This window comes from Vigna radiata, chromosome 1, assembly GCF_000741045.1.
Source record: "Vigna radiata var. radiata cultivar VC1973A chromosome 1, Vradiata_ver6, whole genome shotgun sequence".
In the NCBI taxonomy this organism is placed as follows: domain Eukaryota; kingdom Viridiplantae; phylum Streptophyta; class Magnoliopsida; order Fabales; family Fabaceae; genus Vigna; species Vigna radiata.
Genome location: NC_028351.1, coordinates 3445653 through 3461705, shown reverse-complemented (window position 1 = coordinate 3461705; position 16053 = coordinate 3445653). Strand labels below are relative to the sequence as shown.

Sequence of the window (16053 nt, the reverse complement as noted above, 5' to 3'; positions counted from 1 at the left end):
GCGGTGGATTATTGTGTATATACAGAACATGCTACATGCTGCATTGCATTATCTAAGTTTATATATATATATATATATATATATATATATATATATATATATATATAATAAAGTGGTAGACCATCTTGATATTTTTGAACGAAAATAAAGTTTAAAGGAGTAAATAAACTTGTAAATTGATAGAATAATGTGTATAATATTTTGTAAATGGCAATAAGGTTCAATAAATTTTAGATTTTCATGTTTCTATAATGTATTTATAAGAACTAATTGTCCATGTATTTGCTTCTTTGTGAATTATTTTATTCTGTTGTTGACTTGTACTTATTAATTGTCATCTTGTTAAAGAATACTTTAAAGTAGTTATGAAGAAGGAATTTGAAACAATCGACTTAGGTCTTATGAAATATTTTCTCTTTCTGGAAGTTGTTCAACATGAAGAAAACATGAATGTGTCCCAGGAAAGATATGTTAAAGATGTCTTGAAAGAAGTTCAAAATGTCAAGTTACAACATGGTTTCCACCTCAATGGAACCAAAAACAACTTTTCAAAAAGTATAATGAAGAAGACCAAGTTAATGCGGCAGAAATACTGAAGCATAATTGGAAGTCTTTATTTTCACTACTGCAGAAAAAGGTTTTTAATATTATCTTTTAGACGTCCGATCCTCGAATATCTAAAGTAAAAATTGACCGGTGGTATTTTCTGTAAATAAAACAACTATTTAGACGTCGACTATGGGGGGTCCGACTTCTAAAGTCATTTAGACGTCTATTGTGGGGAAACTGACGTCTATAGAAGTTTGTTATGGCAGGAACCGACTTCTAAAATACTCAGTCCAGGAATCTAAAAAGTCACTTTTTGACTCCATTTAGACGTTTGATCTCGTCACTCCGACTTCTAAACCCATTTAGACGTTTGTTGGGGGGAATCGACATCTATAGACGTCAGTTATGACAGGAACCGACTTCTAAATACTCAGCCCAGAAATTTTAAAAGTCATTTTTTGACTTTATTTAGACGTCTGATCCTGCCAGTCCGACTTCTAAAGCCATTTAGACGTCTGTTATGGGGGAACCGACGTCTATAGACGTTTGTTATGGTGGGAACCGATTTCTAAATACTCAGTCCAGAAATTTAAAAAGTCACTTTTTGACTCCATTTAGACGTCTGATCCCGCCACTCCGACTTCTAAAGACATTTACATGTTTGTTATGGGGGGAATCAATGTCTATAGACGTCTGTTATGGGGGGAACCAACTGTTAAATGTCTGCATTAAAACACTACGAACACGAGACAACAATTACACGCACTCACTATTCATCATCTTCCTCACGTTTTCTCTTTACAGGCTACGTTTTTCAAGTTCGTTTTCTCAATTTTGCACCGTTTAAAATTAATTTTACTCTGATTACATTACTCTATGATGAACTATCTTTCATTTGAACCGATTAAAATGCGTTTTCATTGGGTTGGTGCAGTTTTGCTCATGTCTTTGGGCGGCGTTCTTAGGCGGCGATTTCTTGCGTTTTGCACTCCTCACATTCCCTCCACTACATTTTTAAAACCATCCAATACAAAAAAAAAAATACAATCCATTCTCTTCAACTAAAATATAAAGTTGTAAACTCGAATTGCCATGAGCCAGGAGCAACCCGAGAGGCCTCAAGCAGAGAAAGATCCAATCAAATACAACGACGTTTTAGACGTCTAACCTATAGAGTCTGACGTCTATATAGACGTCTGATTTATATAATCCGACGTCTATATAGACGTCTGACCTATAAAGTCTAACGTCCCATTAACGTCACCTATAAATATGTCGGATCAGAATCTAACGTTAAAAGCCCAAAATAACATATATCTAAAGTTCTTTCTGCACTAGTGTATCTCTCACAAACACAAGAGTAGATTTAAGTGTTGGAATAACAAATTGGTACATGGAGGAGGTGAGATATACTTACTATAAGGCACTAAAGTGAATTACCGGTAAGATAATGTAAGGGAAATAATGTCACTAAATTTTTTGTATTCCAAGTCAGATAATTATCGACTACTTCACTACTCGAATAGTGACTGGTATGTAGACGTTGATGATTGGAAAATCACCTTGAAATATCTTAGAGTGTATGCCATGTAGTTTAATTTATAAATCCTTTAAGTAAATTGGAGATGAAGCAAGAAAAGGAGATTGTAATTCGAATTTACAATAAGTCAACCATAGAATTGGCGAATAACCTAATCAATCATGAAGCTTGCTTCACTTCATCCCAAAACAAGTGAAAGAGGAAAATGGTTGAGTTAGAGTACGTAGGAAGCCAAGCATAAGTTGTTGTTATTATGTTCATGAAGTCATTGCCAAAAACAATATTTGAATATAACAAAAGGATGACAGAGATAAAAGACAAAAAAAAAAACATTTAAATTTGTAGAAGAATTTGTTGAGTAAACTTAAATATGATTAATTGTATTTAATGTTTTGTTATAGTTAATTATGTTGGAGGATTGATTCTAAAGTATTAACTATTTTATAATAAAGTTTATTAATTATGTTTTAGTAATAATTATGTTTAAGAGTAGAAGTTTAAAAATCAAGAATAAAAGTCTATAAATAATTGATGTATTATTCAATGAGAGTTAACTCCATAAACTTATTTTTTATGTTCTTATAAATCTATTATAAAAACTAGTTATCCATATATTTTTTTCATGTGATTTATTTTACCTCTTGTTGTTTTGTACTTATTAATTGTCATCTTGTTTGTAAAAAAGTATTTTGTGCAGCAAATATATATATAATATTGTATTTTATTTATATTTACACACCTATAGTGCTACAAGAACCGAGACCTCACATCTTTATTTGAGATGATAAAGAGAATGTAGATAATATACGACATTTAGTATGGAAACAACATTTTAATAGTTAACAACTACAACACGGAAATTCTTAGTCAAATACAACATTAAAGAAATAATAGATTAACAAAAACAATTAGGTGATTGGGTGATCCATATTAGTCCCTTTAAAATGCATTAGTTGAGCTGGATTGGCTTTATAACTATCATTGAAATCATGATTTAAAATTATACCCCAATCACAAAAAAAAAAAAACCCTAAAGTATTATTCATAAATGCGTATACAAAACTTAAAAAATAATTATAAAGCTTGAACTCATTCTTTTACCACTAAAAGCTTTTCTCTACTTGTTGATATCTTTATTACAAGTATTAATTCTTTATATTTTCTCACTCCATTTATTCAGAATATGATGCATATTATATTATATTTAAAGTGAGTCACTAATCACAACGTGGCTATCTAAGAGTGTGTGTCACTATCACAAGAGTTCTATTATTGGAGTAGTTTCAAAATTGTAGGTACATATATTTATTGAACGCGTAATACAACCACATACTTCTATATTTATTTTATATAAAAATATAGGGATAAAATAGTTATAAAAATTTTATCTTTTTGCATTTTTTAAAAAATAATAATAAAAAATAAGAAAGGATAGTATTAAATAAATCTAAAAATTTTAGATGTATCAAATAATATTTTTTATTAAAAACATTTTAGTCAATTTGTTAAGTGATATAATTTTTCATAAAGACTTCTATGTAAGAAATGACTTTTGAAACAAATAGGAGGTCAACAATTAAAGGCTAAAATATGGAAACAAAGGAAGCTATTTGTTTATTCTATTTTATATTTATACTTTTTAATGCTTTATTAGTTTATTTATGTCTTCTAACTAAAATTTACGTAAATATTTTCTTCTTGTGATTTCTTTTCCTTTTACAGTGACTTTATTTTTATTTAATTTGTTAACGAGATTATTTTTGTCTGGAAGTTTAATATGGTTTTTATTTTGATAAACTTCATTTAAATTTTTTTTATAATATTATTTAAATTGATAATGAAAAATATATCACGTATTAATTCATAGTTTTTAAAATTTTTTAAAATTTGTAAATATTTTTAATTAAAAAATAATTAGAAACTATAAACGGTAACATATATTGTTTATTTTTCACAATCACCAAATTAAAAAAATTATTAAAATACAATTATATTAAACATATGAAAATTTATATTGAAAAAATATATTAAAATAATATTTAAAGAAAATATGACAAACTTTTATATTTACTTATCATAATATATAACAATAAATGGTTAAATAAAAAATAAAAGATAAATAAGAATAATATGAAATAAAGGTAAAAAAAATTAAATGTATTAATTTTTTCATATTTAAATTTTTTATACAGAATCTGACAGGCAAGTAACAGTACATTTATTGTTTGGGGCCAACTCTTTATAATAATTGTTTTGTCCAGATCATAAGAAACGTGTACCGACAATGTTCACCTACTCATCAGCAAACATAAATAAACAAATGAACATAAATATTATGTGAGAATTTATTGTCTAAATGAAACTATAGAGCTAAAATAGAGAAAAATGTCACTGCATTAGAGGGTTACAGAAAATAGACACACTGATAAATACCACATATAAATATTAAAACAATATATATATATATATATATATATATTTAATATGATCCATTTTCTAAACATTGTAATAAATAAATTTAATAAATTTACTAGCAGATGGGCAGATAGGACTCAGTGAATAATAGATAAATGAATAGGTCTAAGGATCATATATTTACTTGGAAGTCAAACATGTTGTCATTTTATTATTTAATTAATGATTAATAACATTGGGTATGACTATTGTAATTATATATAATATATATGGTTAATGTAAAAATATGCATGTAAAATATATATATATATATATATATATATATATATATATATTAAATTTGAATAGTAAAAAACCACTAATAAAATAGGATGAAAAATATTGTTAATAGTTTTTTAATTTTAATACAAATTATAATAAAACATTTTAGATTAAAAATTGATTTTGTATAATTAATATATTACAAAAACTAAAAAAATTTATTTATTATAACTTTTTGAATTAGTTTTTATAACATAAATAAATCATTCCTCCCCAATCAAAAAGAGTCTACAATGATATATATAAATATTATTAACTTCCTCATTCTTCTTATTTTTCATAAAATATTTATTTATAAAATGGAAACTTTTCTTTTTGTTTTAATTTGTTTTTTTATTTCATAATTTTAATGAGGGATTTGATTAAAAGACTATTTCATAAAAAAACAAAACTATCAACGTTTATTATGGCCATCTAACCATTTCAATCCACTGTAACTGCAACCCTTCTAAATCACTAGTGTTTTCAGGTAAAATTCTCATCTAAATTTATGAATAGAATAGATTTTTTATATGATATTGGAAATATGACGTAAATCTATGAAATTGTCCAATAATCAAATTCCTCACTAAAACTATGAACAAGACAAACAAATTAAAACAAAAAGAAAAATATTTTATGCACAACCAAGAGAATAAGTAAATATTTTACTCCGAAATGAGTCCCTTAATAATGTTTATTTATAATTTATTTTATAGTTTATTTATGTTATAAAAACTATCCAACAAATAAATTTTATCATTTTTTATAATACATTAATTACACAAAATTAAATTTTAATTTAAAATATTTTAGTATAATTTATATCAAAATAAAAAACACTATGAACAATTTTTTTTCATATTTTATTAGTCACTTTTTTAATATTTAAATTATATATATATATATATATAAGGCTTAATATCGCTTTTGGTCCCTAGTTTGAGGGTTGTGTTCAAAATGGTCTTATCTTCTTTTTTTTTTTGCATAACAATTGATCCCACTTTTTGAAAAACCAGTTCAAGTTACTCCTTTTTCGTAATGGCGTCAATTATCTAACAGTGTTGGTGCCCCTGGACTAAACTTAATGACGTGTCAATGTTATGTTATGTGATTGTGTGGCAGTGAGGTTAAAATTATAAAATAAAAAATTAGGTGGCATTTTTTTTACAGAGGTTAAAAAAGACATCCACGTGCCCCTCCCACATTAGTTAACCCAACCAATATTTGCCAGCCCAACCCAAACTGCAGTCCAACCCAAGTTTAGGTAATCCCAGTCAGAAGCTAACAACGTCGTCACTGCGACCCTACAGCGGCATCCACCAGCCCTCCGTGGCCACCATTCACGCAACTAAAGAAGAACCAAACATAAGTTAACAAAACAACACTCTCAATTCAAGAGACGAACATCACAACCATCAACCTTAATCGAAATACAAGAACAAGAAAACCCCGAATTTAATTCGAACGAAACCTTACATCTGAAGTTGCAGACGAGATCAGATCATCATAAGCAAAACCCCCAAAAAATTGATGAACAACCTAAACCCTAAAACGCAGAATCAGAACCACGGCGGCATCACAATGTCATTTTTTACACTGCCATCACCAGATAATCAGCTCTTCAACCTTCTCCTCCTCGTCGTCGGAGGTCTCTCGCGACGCGTCGTTGTCGTGACGCCGATTGCACTCAGTCGCAATCAAGACTGACCCGCGTCCACCATCGCGGTTTGCTTCCGCTCCGAGGAGGCTCACACTCAGAGGTCTTCAGTTCGTCAGAACGCCACCACTGTCATCTCCTTCGTGCAACTGGAGCTTGCGACTCTCTACGCTGAAAACGACCATTGAGCCTATTGTAGATGGGTCACGCTTGAGCCACCAAACTAGACCTCCATTCCCAAATAGAAATCGCTGGAATTAGAAAAGAAGAGAGGGAAGAAAGGTTCCCTGTTTTGATTGGAGCCCTTAACTCATAAAAAGGAAGGGAAAGTACTTTTTTAACCTCTGTAAAAAAAATCCATCTAATCTATTTTTAATCTCATTGCCACGCAATCACGCAACATTGACACATCATTAAGTTTAGTCCAGAAAGGCAACTGCGTCGTTTAATTTTTAACGTTGTTACGAAAAAGGAGTAACTTGAACTGTTTTTTCAAAAGGTAAGATCAATTGTTACGCACAAAAAAAGGTAGGACCATTTTAAACACAACTTCCCAAACTAGGGACCAAAAGCGGTATTAAGCCTAGATATAATAAGAAGTTGAACATAACCTTCTCATCTTCGAAAACTACATGTAAATGAGCCAATCTAATCACTATCACGTACACATTTCCAATATGTACACATTTCCAATACAAATGTATTTGTGGAATCCAAGTCCTCACCTAATTAGAGAGAAATATGTAAAATCCAAAACTTTTCAGCAAACCCAACTTCATTATAATTATAACTACACAACTATTTTTTATAATATATAAAAATCTATATTAAAATAATAATAATAAATTTAAGTAAAATATTATTATAAAATAATCCAATGCAAAATGACGGTGTGAAACCAAAGTTAAACTTCTTTTTTTAATATTTTAATATTATCTCTCTTGTATCTTTAAAATACATGAATTGTAATATAATTTAAAATATCAAAATTAAAATTAGTGTAAATGATGATATTTTGAACAGTAATGATTTGAAATTAAAACAACCCTAATGACAGTAAAGAATAGCATGATTGCTTGCACGGAGTGGAAGGCAGAAATCTTATCTTATCATGTATAAAGCAACCCCTTTCATATCCACACATCACACAGAGAAAAAAATAATGGAGAAGAAAAGCATAGCAACAAGAAGAGCACATTGCTTGGTGTTAGCATACCCTGCATATGGCCATATCAACCCTATGCTGCAGTTGTCGAAGGTGTTGGTGCGTGAAGGAGTGAGAGTAACGTTTGTGACAACTATTTTCTACGCGAATATTGTGCAGAAAGTGCCTCCTGCCATTGCACTCCAAACCATTTCTGATGGGTTTGATGAAGTTGGCTACACAGGTGCTGCCAGCCACAAAGAATACACAGAGAAATTTTGTGAAGTTGGGTCGCTCACCTTTGCTGAGCTTCTTGAGAAACTTGGAAGATCAGAAGATGATCGTGTTGATTGTGTTATCTATAATTCATTCTTCCCTTGGGCATTGGATGTTGCAAAGAGATTTGGGATAGCTGCTGCTACTTATCTCACTCAAAACATGACTGTGAATAGCATATACTACCATGCACAATTGGGAAAGTTGCAGGTTCCACTCACACAACATGAAATTTCCCTTCCCACCTTGCCTATACTTCAACCTCAGGACTTGCCTACATTTTTCCTTACTTACGAAAAACAACCATCTCTGCTTCATCTTCTTATGGACCAGTTCTCCAACATCGACAAAGCTGATTGGATCCTCTGCAACACATTATACGACATGGATAAAGAGGTATGAATGTTAAGGTACTATTATTTTCACGTCGGCCGGAAAAGATACTTTTATAAGTATAAAATCGTAATAACGATTATATTTAAAATTAAAAAAGAAAAAAAAAGAAAAAGACAGGACAGTATTAAATGCTTACAATAGAAACGAAAAGAGTAATCACACTTACATAATATAAAAAAGTAAAATTTTGTATTTTTTTTTAATAAGGAAAGAGAATAAAAAATAAAAAAGGATAGTTGAAATGAGTGTAAAATATGTAGGTATATAAAGAATATTTTTCAAATGAAAATAATATTTTGAAACAGATTTTTAAATGATATTTTGCATCACACGTATTATTTTTTTAATTGATTCATTATTTAATTTTTAATGCATTAACATATTTTAAATTCAATGAAAAGATAACTAAGTGTTATTTTTTTAATTGATTCATTATTTAATTGTTACTGTATTAAAATATTTTAAATTCAATGAAAAGATAACAAGTATGTTATATTAAAATATTGTAAAAAAAAAATTGTGTTAAGATATAACTGTACTAATAAAAATTTCTTGTGTTAAAGTATAGTTTTCCTTTTCACATTCATTGTTTTATCCTTAATCTCTCTCTTATTTTACACATACAAAATTTAATCGTTTTAACCATCAAGATATCTGTAAAACTAGATGCACCACTTGATCAGAGACATTTTGTTCACTGAAAATGTTAACTTTTGTATTAATAAAGAAAGAGAAAAATTTAAAAATAAAAATGAAAATTAAATATATACAAAAATTGGTTGGAAGTTAAAATAATAATAAATATGAGATTGTTAAAAACAAGATAACATTATATGTATGAAAGGGAACAAAAATCTCTCCTTGTTAGACCAATTTTATAAGTTTAATATACCTTGGTTTTTATTTGGTTCCCGAGGTTATTTGCATTTTAACTTTTATTGCTTATTGTAGAAAACTATAAATCTTTGTTTTTGTACATGGATAAAAGATTGTTTTAAGCGTGGTTGATACAATGTTTAATAAATTGGTTTTGGTTTGTAAATTAAGATTTGTATTTCATTTATATATTAAGAATTGATCTTATTTTTAGTTGATGTAAGACTTTTATGTCGAGATATAAATATTTCGACATGAAAATAAAGTTAATAGATGATCCGATAGCGGTATAACAACAGGAATGTTGGTGAGAGTTTTACAAGAATTCATGAATCTTAAATGATTACATTTTGTTTTTGGTGAACTATAAATTGTTAGAAAAAGAGGACGGGATTTTGTTTTACGTTGTTATTCTCATGTGATTGTAATAATTCAACGATTCCAGAAAGTTTTTAAAGCTGCCTTGATAATGGCATTACTAATGTCGTTAACAATATATATGTATATATAGGATTAGCACTGTTAATTTTATTGAAGTAAAACTTAAATGGTGGCAGCTATTAAAATTTTGGAAAAACTTTTTTTAACAATACTTTTTTAACAACTTTTTGACAACGCATACCTGATAGCTTGTGATTGGTCCGTTTTAAATATTTTTTAAACATAAATTCAAATAGACCAATAAAATGATGACATGTGTCCCGTTGTAAAAAAAGTTATCAAAAATTGTTGTCAAAATATCATTGTCCTAAAATTTTAGCCTTTCTTTTTGCAAATTTTGGCACGAATATTGTTTTAACCAGATCTTTTATTTAGATTGTAGATTGGTTCATGGAGATTTGGCCTAAATTTAGGTGTATTGGACCAAATATACCATCTTTCTTCTTAGACGAGCAATATGAAGATGATAAAGATTATGGGGTGACAGAATTGAAGAGGGATGAATGCATAGAATGGTTAGATGATAAGCCAAAAGACTCTGTTGTTTATGTATCATTTGGGAGTATTGCAAGCTTTGAGAAGGAACAAATGGAAGAAATAGCTTGTTGTTTGAAAGAGTGTTCACATTACTTTCTGTGGGTGGTTAGAAAATCAGAAGAGGCCAATCTCCCAAAAGATTTTGAGAAGAAAACAGAAAAGGGTTTTGTAGTGACATGGTGCTCTCAGCTAAAAGTCCTGGCTCATGAGGCTATAGGGTGTTTTGTGACACATTGTGGTTGGAATTCCACGTTAGAAACTTTGTCCTTAGGAGTGCCAACAATTGCAATACCATTTTGGTCAGATCAAAGCACAAATGCAAAACTTATGGAAGATGTTTGGAAGATGGGAATTAGGGCTCCCTTTGATGAAAAAAAGGTTGTGCGAAGAGAAGCTCTGAAGCATTGCATAAGAGAAATAATGGAGAATGAGAAAGGAAATGAGTTGAAAAACAATGCCAATCAATGGAGGACTTTAGCTGTGAAGGCTGTTAAAAGTGGTGGAAGTTCTCATAAAAATATTCTAGAATTCGTAAATAGCCTCTTTCATTAGTAGTATGCATGAAAACGATCACTACTATGACAACTATGCATTTTTAAGTCTTTTTTTTTCTTACTAGCATATTTTAAGGTTGATGTTGATGTTGTAGGTATGTCTGTTTAATTCATTTAAGAAGATAAATATTTTTTAATAAAATAATACTTTATTAACAATTTTGACATCTAGAATAAACTTATTTTCAAAAAATGAAAAAAAAAAAAACAGTTGCAGTGGAAAAGAGAGAAGAAAGTAGAAAAACGTCGTCGTTTTATGATTTTTTTTCAAAAGTGCTCCTATAAAAATTTCCTAAATTAACCGTGTAGCTTACGTAGGACTCTATTTTATTTTATATATAATTTTATATATAATAATATATTTTTAGTGCAAACAATCATATCCTATATCTAACATATATTTCAATTTTATTTGGAAAACCCAATTTGATTAATTGCCCTTGTAGTATGAAGTTGTTTTCTAACTGTTAAACTGATATTCAAATATTTTTGTACAAAGAATTTGATAAAAAGAAACAATGAAGTTATAAACAAAGTAAACTAGTCAAGTCTCTTTTTTTTATATATATTTTTACAAAAAGCCAAACTCAAATTTTGAACATGTTTCATTTAAACAGGCGAGTATTATTGGTTAAGGCCTACCAAGAAATCATATATTCTATTCTTGTACTCTTAGAATTAGAATTGTGCAATCTTCAGAATACTTAGCTTTAATAACCCTGTAATGATTCAATTTCATCCACAAGGCTTTTAAGTTGATTACCATATTAAGTGGCAAATTTATTACCTTGTTCTGCAACCATGGTTTTCACCTTCTGTTTTGGAACATGTTTGCTTTTTTTGCCATCAATATAGCTTTGGCTAAATTGAGAAACATATAATCTCGAGAATTATTGAATTCAATAACTATATCATGATTATAAAATCTTCTGTATCCCAAGTTTTGAACGAAGAATAATTTAGAAAGGACAATTTACAATAAAAGTCGTCAAAACGGATCATATAAACTCGGTCTGAATTATCTTTCTACTTTGAAAGATCCAAAACAAATCTTTTCTTTCTTCCAATTATGTCACTTTCCATATCCATCTATCATATTCACACTTTTATGTTACTTTTGAAAAATCTTTAGCTCTTTTCCAAATTTGTGATGGACTCAACTTAGGCGGTGACATATCTTTCCTCAACTTCTCTTTTGTGAAATATCTTTATGTTTCTTCTAAATGAGTGGTAAGTGGGTAAGAACTTTTGATGACAATCAAACCAACAATTTTTCTGATCATAACTCAATATGAATGTTTTAGTGTGTTCCATGCAATGCAGACAAACTAATCTTCCATATATGCTCCAATCGGATAATATCTCATATGTATAGAAGTCATTTATAGTTCACATCAAAGTTGTCCTAAAAAATGAAATTTAGTTTTCTTGAAACATCATATGTCAAAACACCACCTCACAAATCATTAATCAAAAACTCCAAATAAACATTAATGCATGTCTTGGGATTAGATGGATATGATATTACACACATTAAAAACATGTAAGGATTTGTCATACACATTTCAAGTGAAATATTGTATAGAATAACAATCACAAACCAACAACAATATGGTGACGAGAATGTCTGAATATAAAGATGAAATTCATCTAAACATAGGCCAAGTTAAACATTACAAGGATCAACGGCGAAAATGATGGATGTTTTTGATTGAGTTACTTCCAAGTTTTACCACCAGATGAATGACGTAGCATTCCTTGTGTTTTGTTATCTTCATGCAATGTCATGTATTATTATCTTCATAGGCCAAGTTAAATAAGCCTATAAAGGCATACATTGATTAATAACAACTTCAAAAAAGAAATGTACAAATATAAAATCAAATTTTAAGAAACAACTTACATTACAAACATTGTTGATAAGTTTGCAAAGGAAGATTTCTTTATTTGAATAAAAGGTCCTTTTCATATGATTGAACATCTTGTGTCTCTTTGAAACTAATGTCTCAACATTCACCATTGTAATTGTTTTGTAATAATAAAAAATTAATTTAAAGCAAAATTATTAATAACCTTCTTTTATATTCATTAACACATTCGCTAAGTATAATCGATATCATCTTTAGTATTGTTTAATTTTTTGGTTAAATATATGTTTTAGTCCTCATATTTGTATCCAATTCTCAATTGGGTCCCTATGTTTTTTTTTTGTCCCAATTACGTCCTAATATTTGTTAATTTGAGGCAATAAAGCCCTCACCGTTAACTAGCCACTGATGCCGTTTGTACTGTGCTGATCTGTAATGGACATTTAGTTTTTAATTTAAGTAATTCCATTACGTGGAATTTTGATTTAAAAATAATACATTTAATTGACAGGTATATTTGTATAATATGTTTTTAAAGTGTTTTTATTTTAGTTAAGTTGGGGATTAGGGTGTCGTTCTTCTTTGTTGTATTTCTCACTCGAAGATTTGTAGTTCTTCTAATTGTACAAGAACACATTTTTCTCCCTCTCCTTCTCTTTCTCTTTGTCATTGTTGGCAAATTGAGAGTTGGTGCTGAACCTTCTACTTCCACTGTCTCTGTTCCATGCAGTCACGGATCTTGATGAACTGAGCAATGACTTCCACGAAGATGTGGTGCCAGGATCTCTAAGAACTCGAGCAGCCTTGCGTATTTGGGTGAGTTCCTTTTTCAAGTGAAGCTCAGACACCCGCATTTCTGTCATCTTCTTAGTCTTCTTCTTCTTGTTGTTGCTCTTCTTCAACCCACCGACACCCACAAAGAATGACAAATGCCCATTTACCTTTACTCACCCTATGCACTACCCATTTCAGAATGCAGAGTCAAGTATATGTTTACGGTATAAAAATCACAGCTTTGTAAGTGGGAAAAAGAGAGGGAAGAAGCAGATATGACAGATGACATAGTTGAGCGTGTGTGAAAACGAAATGGGGTGTCTTTTTTGGTTGATTGCTCCTCTCTTTCTCTCTCTCTTTACTTTGCTTGTTCTAAGTGAGTGAGTATTTTTTTCTCTTAATAATACATTAGGGTTTCTTTTTCTTTTGGCGCTCCAAGAAGTGAAAGTGTTGAATTGAAATGAATCTGTGAGTGTTTGTTTGTGTGTGGGAGGATTCAGTGGGTCGTTTGGTTGCTTTTGATGATCATCGAAAAAAGAACCAACAATTAACGTAACCCAAATCCCTAGCTCAGAACAACACCCTAATCCCCAACTTAACTAAAATAAAAACACTTTAAAAACATATTATACAAATATACGTGTCAATTAAATGTATTATTTTTAAATCAAAATTCCACGTAATGGAATTACTTAAATTAAAAACTAAATGTCCATTACAAATCAGCACAGTGCAAACGGCATCAGTGGCTAGTTAACGGTGATGACTTTATTGCCTCAAATTAACAAATATTAGGACGCAATTGGGACAAGAAAAAAAAAACATGGAGACCCAATTGAGAATTGAGTACAAATATGAGGACTAAAACATATATTTAACCTAATTTTTTTTTAATTATTTAAAAATGAAATATTTTCTTTTACATTAAATTAGTAATTAAGTCATTGTTTCTTTAGAGCATAAAATCGCAGAGTTCTGATTTCATTATTATAAATAATATTATTAAAAATATATTTTAATTAGGTTAATATAGGTCAGTACCTTTGGAGATGCATTCATATCACTGTGTTTTTATCTTGTGCATTCCAAATTGCTGCTTCAGGTATATAAACTGTAGCGTATTATGGTTTTAACATAATTGTTAATATGAATGTGTTATTGAACAAGAGTCATGTTCCACTGAACAGGTTAACACGAGGGCCTCATTTGGTCCCTCTCCTTGAATAAATAAAACAACATTATTAGGACTTACAAAACCCAATAGCTAAAGTTTGACACCATTATTTGCAGTTAATTTGCAACATATATAATGTAGATATTTCTGATAAATTTACTTTGAAACTTGTCCAGTTACTTTGCAGATTTGATTAAATTGATTTTGTTTTCGTAGTTGTATGATTAAAATCTTGAATATTAAAGTTTTTTATAAAATTTTAAATAATTAATACAAGAATACAAATTTAAAGAATGTATAATATATAATTGTGTTTAAAACAAAGGTTTAAGTTCTTATTTGGTTCTTATATTTGTGTGTCAATCTCAATTTGATCATCGTATTTTTTTTTTGTCTCAATAGGATCCTATTACTTGTAAAAATGAGACAATTAAGCTCTCTTCGTTAAGTTTTCTCTTATGGCATTAAAAGATGTTGAACTATATTTTTTTTTTAAAATGATGTGACATTATGTATTAAATTGAATGAATTATGTGTTAATTACACGTGGAAAAGTAAATTCTTACCATCAGAAATTTCCATTAAAAAAAAAATCTCACCCATTAACTTCGTCTTCTCCACAAAAACCCTAGCCGTCAGCATGTGCCACCATCATCCTCACCAGAACCACCATCGTGCTACACAACCATTAATGGTTAGAAACACCAGCCAAATTGAATCCAGTGTAGGATCCGAAAAGGAACCCGGGTCACCCAAGCATTTCAATTGGTCGGACACGTTGAAAACACTGCACACGACCCTCCGACGATCTCGCCTCTCTCCATCACTCTTGCCCTCGACTGGCCACCGCGTCGTCGCCGTCACCAGCCACTGCCACCACAACGCCGACCGCCACAGAAATGCCCCCGAGCACTAAAATGCGTCGTCTATCGTCCTCGCAAACGTCACTCAGACCGCCACTCTCAAATCGCGTCACCTCCACCAGTCAGTGTCGTCGTCGTCGTCCTACTTACTGCCTTCTCTTCTTGACTTGGGCGAGAGCCTTGCTAATTGTGTTGTGAGCGTTGGGTTTGTGTTTTGGTATTGTGCGTGTGTGTGTTTCGTGTTGTGCGTGTATCAAAGGGCCTTGGGTTGTGTGTTTTTTTGTTGTTTTGGGCAAGTTCTGTTAGAGAAGAATTAGAGGGGATGTTGATACTGATATGATTTATGTGGGTTGAGGATGACGGTATTGGTGCGTGTTGAAAGGCTTTTATGTCGCGCTAAAAGTCAACAAATCCTGTCCCCCTAATTTAGTATAGGGCTGACCAAGAGTCAATCCAAAGACTCAGCAAACTAAAGATTAAAGTGTGGAATTATATCTTGTTATTTTTTTATTAACTATCTACTAATGCAAGGGGGACATTTAAAATGAATAAAACTGGAATTAAAAAGAAAAGAGAAATAAGAAATCAAATCTGTTTAAAAAGTATATAAGGCAAGAACAAATAAGGAGATAAAATCTAAACTAAAGTAAGGAAAAGATATAAAATCTAACTAAACATACAAGTCA

General features: G+C 30.1%; 1 protein-coding gene and 1 long non-coding RNA gene across 2 annotated transcripts; one reads left to right on the top strand and one right to left on the bottom strand.

The window, feature by feature from the left end:
* Positions 1-5948: 5948 nt before the first annotated feature.
* On the bottom strand, positions 5949-6943 carry LOC111240724. The gene is made up of 2 exons (XR_002666271.1): positions 6284-6943; positions 5949-6155 (listed from the first exon to the last, which is right to left on the bottom strand). It is a non-coding gene; the product is annotated as an uncharacterized LOC111240724 (long non-coding RNA).
* A 643-nt stretch (positions 6944-7586) lies between these two features.
* Positions 7587-10767, top strand: LOC106763520 (UDP-glycosyltransferase 74G1). The gene is made up of 2 exons (XM_014647707.2): positions 7587-8280; positions 9973-10767. The coding sequence occupies exons 1-2, from the start codon at positions 7627-7629 to the stop codon at positions 10684-10686; spliced, it is 1368 nt and encodes a 455-aa protein (XP_014503193.1). The 5' UTR covers positions 7587-7626; the 3' UTR covers positions 10687-10767.
* The last annotated feature ends 5286 nt before the right edge of the window (positions 10768-16053 follow it).